The sequence below is a fragment of the Euleptes europaea genome, chromosome 1 (assembly GCF_029931775.1).
Source record: "Euleptes europaea isolate rEulEur1 chromosome 1, rEulEur1.hap1, whole genome shotgun sequence".
NCBI classification, from domain to species: Eukaryota; Metazoa; Chordata; class Lepidosauria; order Squamata; family Sphaerodactylidae; genus Euleptes; species Euleptes europaea.
In genome coordinates, this window is record NC_079312.1 from 106868513 (window position 1) to 106888758 (window position 20246).

Sequence of the window (20246 nt, forward strand, 5' to 3'; positions counted from 1 at the left end):
TCAATTTGTATATTAATCCCATTGGATTTGAGCAACCACACAGACACATAACTAACAGCAGCAAGCACATTAATGGCTGCAGCAAACAGGGAATTTTAGCCAGCTTCCAATTAAGTAGCACAACTGCATCAATTTTAATCCAATTAAGATTTGCCTCTCAAGCCCTGATCTCCGTGCTCCCGCCGTCAGAGGTAAGGCAGGTGGCAACCAGAGACGGGGCTTTTTCAGTGGTGGCACCTTGCCTGTGGAATTCCCTTCCCCTTGATGCTTGCCTGTAGAGTTGCAGGGCCTGGCAACTGGTGAGGGGGACTTAACACTGGTGGGGCCCCTCACCAGTAGGGTTGCCAGTTCTGGGTTGGGAAATACCTGGAGATTTTGGGGGTAGAACCTGGAAAGGGTGGGGTTGGGGGAGGGGAGGGACCTCAGCATGCTACAATGCCATAGGGTTCACCCTACAAAGCAGCCATAGTTTAGAATGATGTGCTGATGTCATATCCTGGCATGCAGAGGGTGATCTCAACGTGTTGGGGCACTGCTGTCAACTCCCATTTCCCACCGTTCTTCCCCGTTGGCCAGCTGAGCAGTGGTTCATAAGTGGTTGATAAGTGTCTGCTAAAGACAGGGGAATGGCAAGCTGACTCTCAAGCCTACTTTCTTTTAGGCACCAGGCGGAAACGTTTTTGTCTACTCAGTAAGGGGTTGAGTTTTTAAAATCATTTTATAGTATGTTTTTATTCTGAAATAGTTACACTCGTTTTAAGCTGTTGAATGGTTTTTTAAAAAAAATTCTTTGGCAAGGGTTTTTTAAGACTGGGTCTTAATTTATAAATTTGAACATTTGCTTTTTATTTTATTTTGTAAGCCACCTCGGGCTGGTTCTCCAGGAGAAGCAGTATAGAAATTCCCCACATAATGATAGATACATAGACAGACAGACAGACAGACAGACAGAACCATTTGTGTGGTATACTCTGCTCTAGACGTGCCTTGTGCTTCAATGTGGACACCAAAAGCTGCAATAAGCCTCTAGGGCTCATGATTCACATCATTTCTCTGTCTGGCTAAGATTCCCTCAGGCTCATAACCTTTATACAAAAGAATTAACTAGAAAATCGCAGCCAAGTCCTACAACTCAAATGGTATAAGAACACAGCTATAAGTCTCCTCACAGCCACAGATTCAGTATTCGTATATCCTTTGCCTGGTTGAATGGTTACAGTTAAATAAATATGCATGTAAACAGAGCCTCATACAGCAACCACTTTGAGAGACTAATGCCCTGAAACACACACACACACTAAACATTCACTCTGATGAAGAGCTCTGGAGAACTTAAAAGCCTGCACATTGCTTCATGTCGTATTTGTTGGTCCTAATAAAAGGTATTATGTGACTTTTGTTAAAGGAAGTTTAAAAGAGGTTATAATTTCATTAACCAAGCACTGCCATTCAGCATTACAATGAAAGTCATTTCTCACATTTTCTTTTTTCATGCTTTGTTAACAGCAACATACCAGAGCCAAAATACTCTCAAAAATAAACAAACGTGCCTTTAAAGCATAGTTCCATTGATTAAAATTTGCCCTCAGCAATTAAAATTGGCTCCTACCAATTAATAGCTGCAGCTTTAATTGATTAATCTACTGACTGAAACTTGCACCTTCCTTTCTGGGACTGTAGGTCATTTTAACACTGCTTTATAAGCAATATAGAGCAGTCAGGAAGGAAGGCTGAAGGAAACTGAGAACAAATGTGGATCAGGATATGTATGGAAGTTTCAGTCAATTATGAGTAACAGGAAACTCTTGAATTAGTAGAGATTACAAAGAGTATTAGAATATTGAATTAGCAGGGATTACAAAGTATATCCATAGTATCACTCCTCTTAGTATAGCACAGTAGGAACTCAAGACAACACTGTTAATAATTATGTGGAGGAAACAAATAATTTGTATTGCTTCATGTGGTTCATATATTTTATCAATACATACATAAAATGAAAATACAATACGGTACACAAAATGAAAGATTGACAGAAAGTCACAACACAACATTTAAAATACAAAGCCATGCAAAATTAGGGCACTGTTTTGTGGTATCAATAACAAAGATTGCCTTCATGGCTCGAAACTACCGATCTTGCAGTGAGGCCGTACTGAGAATCTGTGCACTGAAGAAACTGAGAACACCTGCATGTTGCTCAAGTCTCGAGAACATTTACCAAAAAAAAGGTGCAGCTGTGTTCTCAATATTCAGAAGAAAATGTAAAATACATTGGGTTTGATCCAACCACCTTGCTCGGCCGGTTAAAATGGGGGAGAGGGAGGCCCTTTAGCCAACAAAGAAGTTACACTGGGGATCATGGGATCTGCATGTACAAAAAACAATGTGGAATGGGAGTTGTAATAAGGAGCGGAATGAGATGATAGTGCACCAAAAAAATCTGGCTGGATACAACCAATAGTTTAGGCAAATACGTATCTTTACTGTGTTCATTATGCAATAAATGTCCAGTATTAGGAAAAAGTGGATTTATTCATTCTTTTTGTTTTTTTGCCATCAAATCACAGTTGACTTATGGCAACTCTGTAGGGTTTTCAAGACAAGAGATGTTTGGAAATGGTTTGTCATGGCCTGCCTCCATGTCATAACCCTAGCATTTTTTGGAGGTCTCCCATCCAAACACTTGCCAGGGATGAGGCTGAGAGTGTGTGACTGGCCCAAGGTCACCCAACAAGCTTCCATGGCAGAGTGGGGATTTGAACCTGGGTTTCCCAGATCCTAGTCCGACACCTTAACCACTAAACCATACCGGCTCTCTTTCATTCCTTCATTTGTATTTTATTGTTTATTCCACTCTTTTTTGTCTGACCAGACACAAAGAGTCTCCACTGGAGGTGTAGGAACAACTGGGCAGGATTTATCTTGTGGGGTGCCAAAGGGTTCTATTCTCTCCTTCATGCTTTGAGGTTGTGGTCAGGCAGTTTAAGGCAGAACAAACAGAAGCTGAATCCAGACAAGGCAGAGGTAACGTTGGTTGGGAATGCTGATATTCTAGAAGGATTGAATCCACTGGTTTTTGACACTGGCCTTTTCAGAGCAGGTTAAGAGCTTGGGCATGTTCATGGAACCCTGCCTTGCTCTTTGAAAAGCAGGTGGGCATGGTGGCCAGGAGCGCTTTCTGTCAGCTGCACCTGGTTGGCCAATGCTCTTGTTACCTAGGCTCAGCCGATCCAGCCACACGCATCCATGCTTCTGTGACCTCAGGTCCTGACTAAAGTCACTTGAAGAAGGGTTATTGACATGAGCAGGCCAGGCTCTGGTTTCAGTTGAAGAGTATTACAGCGTCCGGATAAGGGAAGGCGCCGAGTGGAAAACAGCCTTCTCCAGTTGTTTTCGGATGTTCGAATACTTAGTTATGCCCTTCGGATTAAGTGGGGCTCCTAGTGTCTTCATGCAAATGATTAACGAGGTGCTGCATGACCTATTGTTTAAAGGAGTGATTGTCTACTTAGATGACATTTTAATTTACACAAAGACATATGAAGAGCATGTGAAACTGGTCAGGGAGGTCTTGAGGCGCCTTCGAGACAACCAGTTGTTTGCAAAATTGTCCAAGTATGAGTTCCACCAAGACAAGTTGACCTTTTGGGGGTATGTGGTTTCACCCAAGGGTCTAGCCATGGATCCTGAGAAAGTACAGGTGGTACTAGAGTGGGAGCCGCCAACTACTCGTAAACAATTACAATTTCTTGGGTTCACAAATTTTTATAGAGGGTTTCTCAACAATTTCGCGCAAGTGGTGCTACCTATAAAGGATTTATTGAAAACGAAAGGGAAGGGGGAGGCAGCGACCCTGCCTTCTTCCCAGTTGGAATGGATGCTGGAGTGTCAATGAGCTTTTGAAACTTTGAAAAAACTATTCACGTCTGAGCCTATACTCAAACACCCTGATTGTGAAAAACCTTTCGTTGTCCAAGAGGATGCGTCTGATGTAGCTATGGGAGGGGTGCTCATGCAAGTGTGGGACATGGGGCAGCTCCAGCCTTGTGCATATTTTTCAAAAAAATTATCTCCATCAGAAATTAATTGGCCCATTTGGGAGAAGGAGGCGGCTGCAGTTACATGTGCTCTCACGTTGTGGAGACATTTCCTAGAGGGAGCTGAGCTTCCATTTAAGGTATGGACCGATCACAAGAATTTGGAGGCTTTGAAGGGTACACGCAAACTCACAGCAAAACAGGTGCGTTGGGCGGAATTCTTTTCCAAATTCCGTTTTGTTCTTAAACATATACCCGGCAAGCAAAATCAGCTGACTGATGCCCTGTCTCGGCTTCCCCAGTACCAGAGTAAGATGGATCACCCCACTGACTCACTGTTTACTCCCGAGCACCCAGCCTGGCTGTCATTACCCACTCCCGGGCACGAGAATCCCTTCCCGTGGAGGGATTACCAGACTCTTTCAAAGCAGCCCTGATCCAAGCCTGCCAGGTTGAGAGGGCCGCAGGCCAGCTGCCCAATAAAATGACTCAGCAGAGGGAGCTCTGGGTCAGGGAAAATAAATTGTACATTCCTGCCTCTCTTCGGAGGGAAGTGATGGATCGGGGCCATGGCTCCAAGGTAGCAGGGCATTTTGGCTTTGTTAAAACCCTGCATCTGCTACATAGACAATTTTTTCAGTGGCCGGGGATGAGAATGGACTTGGACTCTTTCATTCGCAGTTGCCCCATATGCGCTTCGGCTAAAAGGGTGGTGGGAAAGCCACCCGGACTGTTGAAACCTTTGGAAACCCCTTTGGCTCCTTGGGAAATTTTTACCATGGACTTTATCACGGATCTTCCCCCCAGCCGGGGAAAGACAGTACTATGGGTGGTCACTGACCTTTTCTCTAAGCAAGTGCATATGGTCCCTTGCAAGGGACTTCCCACAGCTCAAAGGTTGGTGTGTATGTTTGTGTCACATGTTTTCAAATATCATTCTTTTCCATGCAAGATAATTTCCAACTGGGAGGTGCAATTTGTGGCTAAGTTTTGGAAGGCGTTTTTGAAGTTGGTGGGGGTGGAACAGGGTTTGTCCAGCGCCTATCATCCCCAAACAGTTGGTCAAACCGAACATGTCAATTCGGTGTTGGAGTGTTATTTGCATTACTACGTAAACTACCATCAAGATGATTGGGTAGATCTCCTGCCTTTTGCGGAGTATGCCTATAGCAATGCCTCCCATCAATCCACAGGTTTCAGCCCGTTTCAAGTGGTATATGGTAAAGAATTTGGGCCCCTTGGCAATGTGAATCTTTCAGGGGAGGGGGCAGACATTGAGGTAGCTGACTGGATGAAGGTGATCCACATGGCCTTGGTTGCAAAAGAACCTGGAAAGGGCCAAACGCAAATATAAAGCACAAGCAGACAAACACCGGTCCCCAGGCTGGGACCTTAAGGTGGGGGACCAGGTATACCTGTCCACAAAGAACCTGCGCTCTTTATGCCCGTGTAAAAAACTGAGTGAAAGGTATGTGGGACCTTTCCCAGTCTCACGGGTCATCAATGAAGTTACAGTGGAACTGAGTCTCCCAAAGTCCCTGCGAGGAATTCATCCAGTGTTTCATATTAGCCTGCTAAAGAAACACGTGCCCACGCCAGAATGGCACCCCGAGCCTACTCCAAAGGTTCCCGTGATGGTGGGTTGGGAGGAACATTTCGAAGTCTCCAAAATCCTCGATTCACGTATCCGCCGGGGGGTCCTATACTATCTAATTCGCTGGAAACACCTGAGCCCTGGTCATGATGAGTGGGTGGCCGCGCATCATGTTGCAGCCCCCGGTTTGGTTCGGCAATTCCACAAAGACTATCCCCATAAACCCCAACCTGATACAGACAAGGGGGGTGGGGGTCCTGGGAAATGTTATCTCGGAATTGTTTCACTTTTTTTACTTTCTCAGGCTGGAGTGCTTTTAACCTTGTATTCAACCCATGTAGTGCCATTAGCAGCCTTGCTCTGTCTTTAGACAGTTAGGTCTTTTATTTGCCTTTTTTGCTCCTAATCAAGTCTTACTGCTTCAGAGTCGCTTGCCTGGACGAGCTTGCTTTGGGATGCTAGGGGCAGACGCCTGAGCCCGACAACGGTTGGATTACTGCAATGCATTCTATGTGAGGCTGCTCTTAAATGCAACCCAGCAGCCTGACTATTGTCAGTGGCTAGCTGCTGGGAGCACATGTTGCCCATTTTGAAACAGCTACATTGGCTGCCATCTTGTTTCCAAGTTCAGTTAACTCTGCAGGTTAAAGCCCTTCGCAACACGAGAGCCATATTTTTGAAGCACCATCTCTTCTGTATACCCCTGCATGCCAACTACGGTTATCAGGTAGCCATCTGTTGGCTATCCCATCCCTTACTGTAGGTCTGGCATCGACTAGAGCCTGGACCTTTTCAGTCATGGCTCCAGCTCTGTGGAATAGGCTCCCTGAAGAGGTGAGAGGGGTCCCCTCCTTGGAAATCTTCAGGTGCTGTTAAAAGGCCTGTTTGCCAGGGCTTTTGTGGAGGTTGGGATGGCAGGAATCTTTTTGGGGGGGAGATTTGGTTTTTTTTTTAATAACTACTATTTTAAGCAGCCTTGAACACAAGGAAAAGTGAATTATAAATGTTTTAATAAATAAATAAGTAGCCACTTCTACCATGCGAAAAGAAGCTTAGAATTTTAAAATAAGTGACATCAGGTCTGACTATAGTTTAAGCTATCTGTAACATGTTCCAAGATCAAGACTGCATTTGTGGGGGGAAATAATTCAGTTTTAACATTATACTAGTAAGCATAAGTACAGGCAAAGAGGCATTCCTACAAGGCAGCATATCTGCTATTCTGCCCAATATCGTGAGAAAGAGACCACACAACCCAAGATGCTTCAGCAATTCACAGAATCTCTGTTCCTCTGTTAGCGCCAGAACCTCAACTGCTCTTTCTTCACACACAAACACCTGCCCCTCTCCCTTTAGCTGTTTCTGGCAAAGACCAGAAACTCATAGCAGTATTTTACATAAGCACTGTGACTACTCCTTTTCCAGTTCACTACTTTAGTAAAAAAGTTTACTACTTTAGTAAAAAAAAAAAAAGGTTTTTTTTACTAAAGCAGAAGAGTTGAAGAAGAGTTGGTTTTTATATGCCGACTTTCTCTACCACTTAAGGGAGACTCAAACCGGCTTACAATCACCATCCCTTCCCCTCCCCACAACAGACACTCTGTGAGGTGAGTGAGGCTGAGAGAACTCTTAATAGAACTGTAACTTGCCCAAGGTCACCCAGCTGGCTTCCTGTGTAGGAGTGGGGAAACTAATCCAGTTCACCAGATAAGCCTCCGACACTCATGTGGAGAAGTGGGGAATCAAACCCGGTTCTCCAGATGAGACTCCACCGCTCCAAACCACCGCTCTTAACCACTACACCACACTGGCTGGTTAACACAGACCTAAAGTGTCTATGATGTAAATGTTCAAAGATTTACTTCAAAATTTTATGCAGATCTTTGCTGCATAATTATTTGTTTGTTTGCAACTTGCAGCTTTACAGTGAAGTCAAAGGGATTAGAATGATGGAATCAGTTGAAGATTGCACTCATGGTTAGATTAACTACAGCTGTTTAAACCAAATAGGGAAGAGATATAAAAATGAAACCCTTTGCATGAACAGTTATCAGAATGAAACATTTTGTGTAAGCTTGACCTCCAGTTGTGATCATTTGGTTTGGAATTCTTTTTGAGAGTCTCTCTTCAGCACATATGAAATTAGACTTGACACAAACAAATGTGCTTGGGCCAAAACCCTTCTTACAAACGTGGAAAGAGATTTTTGTTTTCAGTCCAGCATACCAAGTGAAGTAGCTCAATATTCCATTTCTGCAATTACAAACTATGAGAATGGCAATTTTTAAAACAAAGTGTCAAATATCATCATTCCATCAAACTCACTAATTTCTTCCATTTTTTTATTATTTAGTGTAGAACATGATTTCAGACAGCAAGAAGGCAGATTTCACCAAGTTCTGAAGACACTGGATCAAGTGGAACAAAGTCCTCATGTAGTGTCTCTACAAAGACAACCATCTGACCACCCAACCCCTGAGAAGCCAGAACTGAGAAGAAAGACAAAGAAAAAGAAATGCTTTTGGTGGATTTGAAAAGAACTGGGCATCGAACAGTCAAACACTACATTTGAGAAGGAAAAAAGTGTTCGTGGTCAAGAAGCTGGCTATTTTTAACGAGTATAAAGCTCAGGCTAAACTCAAGACTGTCCCAACAAGGTATTAAAGAAATCCAGCAATACATTTTCCTAATGTTTTTCATCCTTTGAAGTTCATATTTTAAAAATTATTTATTAAATAATCTTTCTGAATAAATTGTTCGAAAAATTAACGGATCAAGCTAGGAATGGAATATTCGTTTTGCTCTCCATGATTTGGTGGGGATGTAACACCAAACCACAGTATCCCTGTACACATGAGCTCTCTGCATGTGAAATGAACATGCAGCAAGGGAGAATGGGCAGGAACATGCCGGTGCTGTGTTCATGAGCCAGTGATCACGCAGAAGCAGGAGGCAGGACTAGCTTGCTCATGCCTGTTCTCACCTCACTGCACGTACAGTCCCTCCCTATGATCTGCAATGGTCAGAAAGCAGCATCCATAATCACAGGGAGGCAGTTTATGTGTGGACATTTCCTCTATGCATTTGCACTGTGCAGACAACCAGGAAATTACATGGAGGCGGGGGTTAGGGCCACCACATGTGCCTGCTGTCCTTTCCTACCCATTTAGTCAACACACAAAGGGGTTGTGTGCAGACTGGTTGTTTAGCAACTATGACAATCAACCTGGAAACAGTGTTGTGTTTACTTATACAAGCCCTCTTCCTCTCTTGCATAGAGAGCTAATTAAGAATAAAGCTTTGCTTGCGATTCTGGTTTGAATGGTGAGCACAAACTATGGTTTGTTGGTTCTGATGCAACAGCAAACTATAGTTTGCCAAAAACTCAAAAGCATCTCATTAGAGGTGCTCAAGTACCCACCAGTTTGGCTCACATCTTGCTTTAGAGACAAAAGCAAGGAGTCAATTGTTTGGCAAACTGTTTGGATGTGCTGTAAAGTGTAGAGTCAACTGGCACCTCCATCTGAACAGCCTGCCAGAATCATAATTTTAAAAAACCTGAAATTGCCATTACACCATTGCAGTATTTCTATTATTAAACAATATTTCCAGTGGCATGGTGTAGCAGTACTATTATGCTAAAACATAAACAAACATTATGGAGGAATACTTCTATCAGTATACAGAGGGAGAAGCTCTATTATGGCACCGTTTACAGTGCTTTTTCAGAGCAGCCACCTCTCCTTTCCTCTGTCTGCCACTGCCTCAAATTTAAATTGCACATAGTTAAAAGGACAGTATTGTGTATGAACTGAGACTTATTATTTAGGTGTCTCTGTGTGCTTCTGGTGTCTGTTTGTTATGATCAAGAATCTGCTTCCCTCACTGTTTACTAATGTTGAAAGAAGAATACTTCCATAATTATTTTTCCGTTGTAGTGCTATTACACCATACCACTAGAATTATTACCTAATGGTAGAAAGAGCATAATGATGTATTAATGGCCACCTCGTTTTTAAACACCATTGAATCACACCAGAACTGCAAGAACCAAATCTGCAATGACCTAGCCCTGTAGATTAATTAGCTATTGAGAAGCGTAAAGCTACTCAACACGAACTTGACTTGTTTTTAATAGCTTTGTTTTAATACTGATAACATTATGTTGTTTTAAAAATGATTTTATGGTATTATTTTTACTTGTGAGCCACCTCAAGCAGGTTTTGGAGAGGTGGCATATAGATTCTCTAAATAAACAAATAAATAACATCAACAAAAACCATTAATGTGATCCAGTCAGGAGTTTGCCTCACATCTGTCTGAGGGCAAGTTTGCTTAAAGTTTGATGAAGTTTGAAGCAATCCCATATCTAATTATCTCCCTGCATATAAAAGGAGGCAGAAGGGAGAGGAGGGATCGCGTGAAGTTCTGTCCAGGCTCATTCTTCAATGAAAACTATGGGTTGGTGTTTAAGTCTGAGGCATGCCACTAAGATATCCCTACTTGGCAGCTCTTTCAAATGAATATAATTTCAGTAGAAATTATCAAATTACCTTTGATTCAGAATTTTAAAAGCTTCTAGATTATACTCACATTTCTCTGACACACTGTTTTCTAAAACCTCTACTTTGATTGTACCAAAGCACATCTAATATTCTTTGCATTGTACAATGGTGCCCCTTTAAAAAAAAAACTAGTAGCCAGCAAGCATGTTCACATATAAAACTGCATTAAAGGTTAAGAAACCTTATACTGTAATCAGTGAGACATATCACATTTTTCCAGTGATGCTTTAGCTGTTTTATTAGAGGGGGAAATAGTTCTACAAAGCAACCATGATATTAGATTGCATCTTAACCATGACAACTCTTTTTTATTTGCACTATTACTAGCTTTGGACAAGGAAACATAATGAATTCTGAAAATGTCTACTCATATTTCACTAAACAAAACTCAGAAGTTATGTTCCCTAGCCAGAAGGATGAGTAAGATACACAGAAAGGAAATGGATAAGTCAATGCGACAGGAAAAGGCAGAAGTTTTTATAGCCTAACATTAAGATTGAAGCCAATGGGCTTCAGTAAACCTAAATCTGTATAGGATTGCTTTGTAAGTCAGTTCCTATAAAGGGGAGCTTTTCTCCATTTTTGGGGGTCATTCATGTAAGGAGCAGTGAACAAGTATTATAGCCCCAATGTAGAGTCATCACAACATTGATGCATTTTTCAATGACTTCTACAAACAACATGAGTGACCTGTTCCATGTGAGTTTGTAGACGAAACATCTGCTGGTTACTTCTATTTATTTATTATTTTCATTTGTTACCTCGCTCTTCCTGGCCAAAGCCAGGCTCAGAGAGGCTTACAGAATATAAAAGTCATATTAATCAATAAAAACATTAAAATATTTTAAAATAGCCCTATAAAATAATAATCATTATACTAATTTACCTAGGCGCCTCTAACATATGAGTCACAATACAACAACCCAGCTAGGCAAGCAGATGGAAGGCACCAGATGGAATAAAAGGTGTTAACCGCAATGGGAAGGTTAGGGAGGCCAGTCTTTATATATAGGAACTGTAGCTGGCCTCAACCATAACCCTGGCGGAATAGCTCTGTTTTACAGGCCCTGCGGAACTCTTTGAGATCCCGCAGGGCCCTGGTCTGCTAGCGAGGCTATTCCACCAGGCAGGGGCCAGGGCAGGGAAAGTGAAGTGCAGAATGGCATCACAGACATAATAATGGCTGGGAACACTGCAGTGTTCCTGATATAGTGTACATACCATTAAGAGCCAGCAGAGAATGATTTGTTGCTTGCATTGCTACAGAGGTTTAAACAATGCTAACATACTATCAACAGACGATAATGATTCAGAAATAAGGCAAATAAAAATATGCAACTTTCCCCCCTAAAACCTATTTTAGACCATGCCAAGCTTTTAAACCTAAATTCCACAATAATTCAGCATGCCTATCAGCTATAACTTGACTGCTACATTTTGAATGATGAGGAAGTTACATTAATATGCAAGCTACCTGAAGCCATCAGATTCATGTTACTGATGTGCCTCAAGTTTACCCATCCTTGTATTACAGTGTCATATAATATATTGTTAGATGCCAGCATATTGTCAGTTACTATTCAGAGATTTGGTATATTTTTCTACATCATCCACACACATCCCTTTACATGAATACTAGAGCATGTTTTTTTCTAGCCATCACCCCCCTTTATAGAAACACTTTAATGTTGGAGCCAAGAGTTGGAGGAAGTTTCAGAATCTGTAATAATCTGCATCCAAGGTCATGCATACTGAAGCCACTGATATCCATGAGCTACCAGTTCACATACTCTGGAAATCACATGAACCTGAACACAGGCATCCTAGTCCAGCAGTGTTAACCTACATGCAGATGTAGGTCCCTGCATCTGGATCACTTTGCTGAATTGGGACCAGCTTGTCCAAAAGATTGGTGTACGGGTTACAAAGAATACTAGAAAATATACATTGGCACCTACTGCTATGTGAGAGATGGTACATGTCGCATCAGATTCAGGCTGAATAAGGCTCACGGACACAGGTCATAGCAGATGTCAATGTAATCAGCTTTTAAGCTATTGCCTGGTTCGGAAGGGGCAAGGAAGAAGGAATTCCAAGCTATCTCTCCCTCACAATAAGTGGGTGCTGTCCATTATCTGCTCAGTGTGCATTAAAGGACAAGGATTTAGAGCATGGATAACATCAGCAAGAGTTTTTAAGAAGCTCACAAGCAAGGCATGCATCTTAAATATTCTGATGGATTTCATATTGTATGTAGCTCTGCATGCCTTATCCAACCATAAGAAGGCATCAGTATCAGATGGTGTTCGCATATAAAAGAGAATTCCCCAGAGTCTCTGATGTAACATAACAAAGAGAGAAATGTAAGCTCACTTTTCAGCCTTCAGAATTATATTACTTCAAACTATATGTTTAAAATCTGTACACTAACAAGACAGGAAATGGTAAGCATCATGCCACACTACAACCACCACTGGATTACATTCCAGAGGAATTAAAGGTACAGGTGTCAACACGTGTGACACAGTGATCGTTTTCAATTGTCAGGAGCACTAGTTATAGACAGTGAATATAACTAGTGCTGCTACAAATAAAAAGCATAAACAGGGGAGAATGTTTGTAAAATATTGTACAGCACATTTTATGTATTTTGAAACGACTGTACTTGAAATTACACTGCTCTACAGAGGAAAGTTAATTTTTGGAACCAAGTTGTAAGAGTAAACCATTCAATTTTTCATTAACAGCGGCTGGATCCAGTAATCCGTCAGCAGAAGGTGCTGATAGACGCAGAGTTTCCCTGCTTTCCCCTCCAGCCTTTTCAAAGCCCAGGAAAGTTGATTTGCAGGATCATAAGGCTCACGTGGAATAATAGCCACATAGGTTAGTGGGCTGCGCTGAGGAGCAGGAAGGGGGTGAAATTGCCCTCCCTAGCTCTCCTGTCTTCAGTGCCCACTGACAGATGATAAAAGGGAAGTGATTTTGGCCCCTTCTCACTGCAGCCCTCCATCCTCCGGTAAGGTCCAGTGACCTTGGAAATGAACTTTACTGAGGTCAGAAGGGGGGGGGGAGAATTGGGGAAGATCACCAAACCTTGCATGAGAGGATTGTTGAATCCAGTATAAAAGGTAACGGTCCCCTGTGCAAACATGGGTCATTCGTGACCCATGGGGTGACGTCACATACCGACGTTTCCTAGGCAGACTTTTTTGTTTACGGGGTGCTTTGCCAGTGCCTTCCCCAGTTATCTTCCCTTTACCCCCAGCAAGCTGGGTACTCATTTTAACAACCTCGGAAGGATGGAAGGCTGAGTCAACCTTGAGCCGGCTACCTGAAACATTCCGTCGGGATCGAACTCAGGTCATGAGCAGAGCTTTTGACTGCAGTACTGCAGCTTTACCACTGTGTGCCACGGGGCTTGATTAAAGTTTATATACTACCAGAGTACAACAGATACCTATTTCTCTTACCCATAGCAGGGCCGGATCTACATTTTTTTGAAGGGGGGGGAATACCAAATTACACCCCCATATAGTATTCTTTATACATACGTATATAATCAACAACTCTTTTAAATGATAGAATAAATTATGTTGACCTCTATGAACTGTCAATGAATAATTACACTTTTACATTATTTTATCTATCAATGATGTTTGAATATTCCTTCAACCCACTGCACACATAAAAACACAACCCATGGAGAATGTTTTTCAACCTAGCCTTTTCCTGGACATTTTTTTAAATACAGCACACATTGTTTTGACATGGGAAACACCAAACACACCTCATGCTCCTTCGCAGCCTGATAAAGTACAACCTAAGAAAAGCTTTATGCTGCTAGAAGCTAAAATGACTAAACTGAAGCTACTGTACTTTAGTCACTGGATAAGACTCACTGGAAAAAAACAATAATGCTAGGAAACATTGAAGACAGTAGGAAAAGAAGACCCACCATGAGATGGATTGATTCAAAAAAGGAAGCCACTGTCCTCAATTTGCATGACCCAAGCAAGGCTGTTAACAAGAGGGCATTTTGGAGATCATTGATTCATAAGTCAGAAGTGACTTGATGGCCCATAACGCATGTGAACAGGCCCTCTGTACTTGTCTCCCTCCCTTTCCCAAGGTGTAAAATCAGGCTCTTTGGGGAAGGCCAAGCCTACCAGATGAAGAGACAGGTCTACTCGGGGCCTTTGGCAAAGCCAAGCATAACACAGCTCCCAGTTTTAAAGCGGCGAGGGGAGGGGGAGAAGAAACACTTCCTCTTCCCCTCTGCCCCATTCGACTCCAGGCTGCTCCAGGGCTAACAGCGCCTCAGCAGAGCACAAGGCGGGGGGGGGGGGAAGAGAGGCACACCAGGCATTTTAAACCATTAATGGTCACCAGCCCCCAAAACTCTTCTCCCCCTGTGTTTAGAATGCTCCCTAAGCCCCCCAAGTCTTACATGCCCAAAGCCTACCACAGCTACTGCCAACAGGCAGTCCTTGAAAGGAGGCGAGAAGACAAGGAACTGGAAGGTACTGCAGATGGAAGAGTGACGGGTGCCACGGCTAGGGGAAGGAGGGAGTTTAGCGAGGCCCAGGAAGGTTACCTGGGTATCTGTTTCCCACTGCTTAGAACTTGACATCTTTGAACATCTCCTTAGTTCCTCCTCCTCTTCGCTCGCCATATTGTCGCCTGACTAACAGCCACAGCTTCTGCCTTACCAAGGAGTATGACTCCTTGGTAAGGCCCAGGGTCTCCTTCTCCCTTCCTCCCCCCCTCCCCAGCAGCAGCCTAATTGGGGGAACATGGCACGTGCATTGCAGAATGAGCCATCTCTTCCAGGCAATTGAGCCTCTTCTTGCCACCGCCCTTCTCTGCCCACCGCCCGGGGCACCTGCCCCCCCTCGCCCTCTCTAGATCCGGCCCTGACCCATAGTCACAAGTCTTGATAAATAAGCAGGTTCCAATACCAATTACTTTCCTGATGAAATGTACTAATCCAATATAATGTTTTGTATATTTCTAGATTATTTTACTGGCATAATATCTTTTGCAATAAATTGACATTTTTTTTCTGTCTCAAGACTCAAGAATTTAATGTTTACGGTATTTGCAGATACGGCACATAAATGAAGCAAGGAAAATTAATTTAACAGTTGTTTTCCTTTACGATCTAACTATTCAGCATTTTTCCAGTTCTAAGGCAAATTTTACAAACCCTGATTTAGCCCTAGGATGGAAATATTGCATACCTTTCTGTTTCAGTGCTTCCGACCTGTTTTCAAACACTCCCCTTATGCTATAGCACTGCAAATTCTCATACAGTAAACTTGATTATCAGCTCAGTACAACCACTTGGCCACCTGTCTAGAGATATTTGTAATGTTTAGATCTGTCCCTCTTTCGCAAACAGTTAAATCACCATCTGGATAGAGCTGTTTTCATTAAGATTTGTTTTAACCATATTTCCTTTCTCTTTTCATGAATATATGAAGCAGCAGCAAAAAACACAACAACCCCCCAAAAAAACCTCCCAAAATGTCTCTTTCTGGGAACAGAAAGACTTGCTTGCAAACCATACAATTACTAATGCCAAAGCAAAGCAGCATGCACAAATATGGACTTAGTAGCTGGCACGAGATCAACAGGACACCTAAAACATCTATAAAAGCAAGTTTTTAATCCCATATTTGATGTTAGCAGTCACCACTGGGAAATAAATTGGTCCTCAGTACCAAAATCTTAGTGTTCTAAAAACATTTTAAAAATCAGTTAATTTCCATTAGTTTATTTACTTAAAAATTCAGTTAATCTCCATTAGTTAATTTGGTTAAAAATTAAGTTAATTTCCATTAAATTCCATGCTTGTGTGAGGGGGAGAGTAGGAGGATGCTGGGCAGCTATGCCTCTTGACGGGTCTTAACTGAGGGTGCTGTGCCCGTCCATAGCTCCATTCCACCTTCTGGTCGCTGCCTATGGGATGCTAGGGTAGTGAGACTAGGAGGCTTCCTCTTGCCCACGCCAATCCTTTAAAATCCTTTAAAAAAGGGTGGGTGAAGGTGGCTCAGCCTCTCAAAACATCAGAATGCCAACATTTCAATTGAGTGTGTTGCAATGAATTCCCCATCTTGTCTCATATTCCATTTTGAAAATATAAGCAAGGAAGTAGGCACATTCCCTACAAAGTTTCCAAATGTATCCTACAACCGATTTCACATTTTCAAGGTATGCTTAAATTTTCTGTCTCTGAAATTAATTTCTCTCTTAATCCACTAACTTTAAGTCTCAGCAAGTTATACTCGCAGATTCTTAACTTTGATTATTTTCTAAAATCTGATAAGCAGCAGGGGTATATTTTCCTCTAGATACTTTGCAAATTACTGGGTATCTTATGGCATTTCAATGCACAAAATAAGAAGAATCCTACTGCTCAGCCGAGTTTATCTGTCAGCTGTTAAGGCACAATTACCATTAGAATAAAGCAACTAAAATTAACACAATAGGGTTCCTTATTAATTTCCTTGCTTCTCAGATCCTTTCAGTTCCATGATAATTGTCCCCCTATCAAAACAATTTATTTTTTAAAGTGTCACAGACCTTGCAGATTTCATGGATTTGCTCTTTCCCATTGGGGCTCAGGCAGTTCTAGAATTTCAGGTCACATGTGGATAACATAACACTAAGTATGATCAAGCATGCTAATTGATATGACTATTAACTCTGCAGACAGAACAGAAATATGTAGATGAACATAAGGAATATGAGAACCACATGACTGGAGAACTGCCACACAAGGTCAAAGGTAAATGACCCGAGAGCTTTTACCAACTTAGTTGCTTTTTAAATTAGTGGTCCAGAAGGCCCAGGCTAGCCTGATCTTGTCAGATCTCAGAAGCTAAGCAGGGTCAGCCCTGGTTAGTACTTGGATAGGAGACCACCAAGGAATTAAAGAGTAGCAGGCATTGACAAACCACCTCCATTCATCTCTTGCCTTGAAAACCCCATGAGGGGTCACCATAAGTCAGCTGTGACTTGATGGCACTTTACACACACACACACACACACACACACACACATTACAGGAGATAAAGTGTATGCATACCGTATATACTCGTGTATAAGCCGAGTTTTTCAGCCCAAAAAAAGGGTTGAAAAAGCCGGCCTCGGCTTATACACGGGTCAATACGGTAGAAGGGGAGGAGGGAGGAGGGAGGAGGGAGGGGGGAACTTACCGCCGCCGCCGAGCCGCCGCCATTTTCTCCCGCCGGGAGGGGTCTTGGGCAGCCTCTCTGCAGCCGCAGGGAAGCTGCCCTGGCCCCCCGGCCCCCGCCGCCATTTTCCCCTGCCGGGAGGGGCCCTGGGCAGCCTCTTTGCAGCAGCAGAGAGACTGCCCTGGCCCCCCCAGGCCCCCGCCGCCATTTTCTCTCGCCGGGAGGGGCCCTGGGCAGCCTCTCTGCAGTCACAGGGAAGCTGCCCTGGTCCCCCCGGCCCCCGCCGCCATTTTCCCCCGCCGGGAGGGGCCCTGGGCAGCCTCTCTGCAGTCGCAGGGAAGCTGCCCTGCCCCCCCGGCCCCCGCCGCCATTTTCCCCCGCCAGGAGGGGCCCAGGGCAGCCTCTCTGCAGCCATGGGAGGCCCCTGCCCGTCGCGCCGCCACCGCCCACGCGCCTGGGCGCCTTCCTCCGGCCGGCAGCGGCCTGGAGGGGCCTCCTGCCGGCCCAGGAAGGATGCGCCACCGCCGCTTCGCCGCCTCTCCAGGTAAGTAGTGGGTTCAGGGGCTTTTCCCCCTCCCCCCCTTGGATGGCACTGGGGTCGGGGTGGGTCGGGAGGGCCTGGGAGGCGGCGGGAGGGCGACCTGGGGCAGGGGCCCTGCGCTCTAAAATGGCGGCCGCCATTTTAGAGCGCAGCATTGCGGGTAAAGGAAATTTCTTATTGCCCCTCGGCTTATACGCGGGTCAATAAGAAATTCCCTTTTCTGGCCTCTAATTTGGGGGGTCGGCTTATACTCGGGTCGGCTTATACCCGAGTATATACGGTATATGCAAATATGAACAAGCTTCACAGAATAAAAAAGGTAGTTTTGTTTAAAGGGTCACCCAAAGCTGCTTACAATATAGTCTCCCCTCCTCCATTTTATTCTAACAACCCCCCTAAGAAGTAGGCTTTGTTTAAGTTTCCCTGCTAGGTTACCTGTAGGCTACAGACTACCAGATCCAGTGGTAGTTTACAAGCCTCATTTAAGAACCGGAAACAATCAGGATAATTTCCCAGGGCTCCTTCCTAGATGCCAGCCTAGATAACACATTTGATTCACAACCAGCTTTCAGAGGGGGTGTCTAAAACTTATTAAGGCAGCATTGTGATATTTCAAATGGGATTAAAAACAACAACATACTAATGGAATAGTGTTCAAGAGATTTGACGGCCATCTAAAAAGCTTAAGCATTGTGTAGAAATTTTACGGCATGCAAACTTCCAATGGATGGTTTCCATTCACTAATCCTTATCCCAGAAATGATAACGGTTGGTGTTAATAATATACATTATGTGCTGCTTGAAATCTCACACAAATACACAATGAAAAGCAGGCATTAGCTCAGTTGGAATCAAGCTGACATCACTATGATGCCACCAGGAAAAAGCAATAGTCTGGTAGCCATGGACACAATTGATAGCCCAAAATAAACACATGGGGTATGTAAAATGGAATTAGAAAAAAATCTGAACACAAACAGCTCTTCAGTGTGACAAATAACGTTCCAAGGATCAACACTCTGTTTGTAGCACAGCAGTTTGGGATTGTTTACACTTGTAATCAAACTGGCAGCCTGATACCACACTGTCCTTTAAATTATCACGCAGATCTTTTCTGCACATGGTGGTCTGATAACAGACTACCAATCCAGAGTATATCAAGACAAGCAGGAAAAAAACCCCAGGGCATTGGCAGTCCCTGGGCATTGGCAGCACCGTAGTGGAAATAAGGATGAGAGGAAGGATGCAATAACACAAGGAGTGGACTGAAAGGGACACAGCTTTATTGATTACAGCAGATGGAGCATTGGCAAGGCATAGGGTTGGATCCAGGCATCGGCCGACCACCCTGTTGGCCGATGAAATGCACCCCCAATCTGAGTGTTGGGGGGAAACCCGTAATGGTGAGCCAGTGGTTTCACATGGATACAGACCTCTAATGGGTACTCTTGACACCTGGGCGTGGAGCCATGCAACAGCCACCGAGCTGGGCAACCACAGTAGGACTCAACCCCCAAGACCACTTATGTGGCCCCCCAAAATGGGGAGGGAGGCATGCAGGCGCAACCCCCCCCCCAAATGGATCTGACCCAATGCCAAAACTGCCTACAATTGTGACTTAGTCTGGTCATTTGTTTTTGCTATTGAAAATTGCCCTATCTTCAATAATTTGGTGGTTTATCCCTCTGTAAAACACTTTGATATAGAAGTGAAAAGCGCCATTTGTGTTTCAAATAATATTGTTCAACTTTTGTATTAGTCACAGAATAAGAAAATCTAACAGAACACTATGTGTGGACCTCTTATACATTATTTTCATAAGTTTTACCCTCACCTTTCTTGTAAGGTTTTACCCTCACCTTGATCTTTACTTATTCTATTTTTGGAAGAGACATTTGCCCTGACCCAGATGGCCCAGGCTAACCCAATCTTGTCAGATCTCAGAAGGGCTGGCCCTGATCAGTATTTGGATGGGAGATCACCAAGGAAGTCCAGGGTTGCTACACAGAAGAAGGCAACAGCAAACGTCTCTGAATGTCTCTTCCTTGAAAACCATACTGGATCACCAAAAGTCTGCTGCAACTTGACGGCACTTTCCACCACCAAGGAGAGACATTATAAACTCTTTATTAAATAATATTTTATGTTAATATTAAATAATATTTAATATAATATGGTGCATATATAATATTTACAACATTAAATACATTCTCAAGAAAGATTAATATTCATATTTAAAGCAGAAAAAAATATAAAGATAACAAAGTTCAATGACAGACAGAGGAAGACCGAAACTCTTTTCAAAGA

General features: G+C 43.3%; 2 protein-coding genes across 2 annotated transcripts in view; one reads left to right on the top strand and one right to left on the bottom strand.

The window, feature by feature from the left end:
* Positions 1 to 8176, top strand: part of INSYN2B (inhibitory synaptic factor family member 2B) — a 36199-nt gene extending 28023 nt beyond the window's left edge. Inside the window, exon 3 of the mRNA XM_056856596.1 lies at positions 7988 to 8176. Within this exon, the coding sequence (XP_056712574.1) occupies positions 7988 to 8168 (181 nt within the window). The 3' untranslated portion in view covers positions 8169 to 8176. The remainder of the gene's footprint in view (positions 1 to 7987) is intronic.
* DOCK2 (dedicator of cytokinesis 2) overlaps positions 1 to 20246 on the bottom strand; it is a 367227-nt gene that overhangs the window by 225146 nt on the left and 121835 nt on the right. The gene's annotated exons all lie outside the window — the stretch shown is intronic.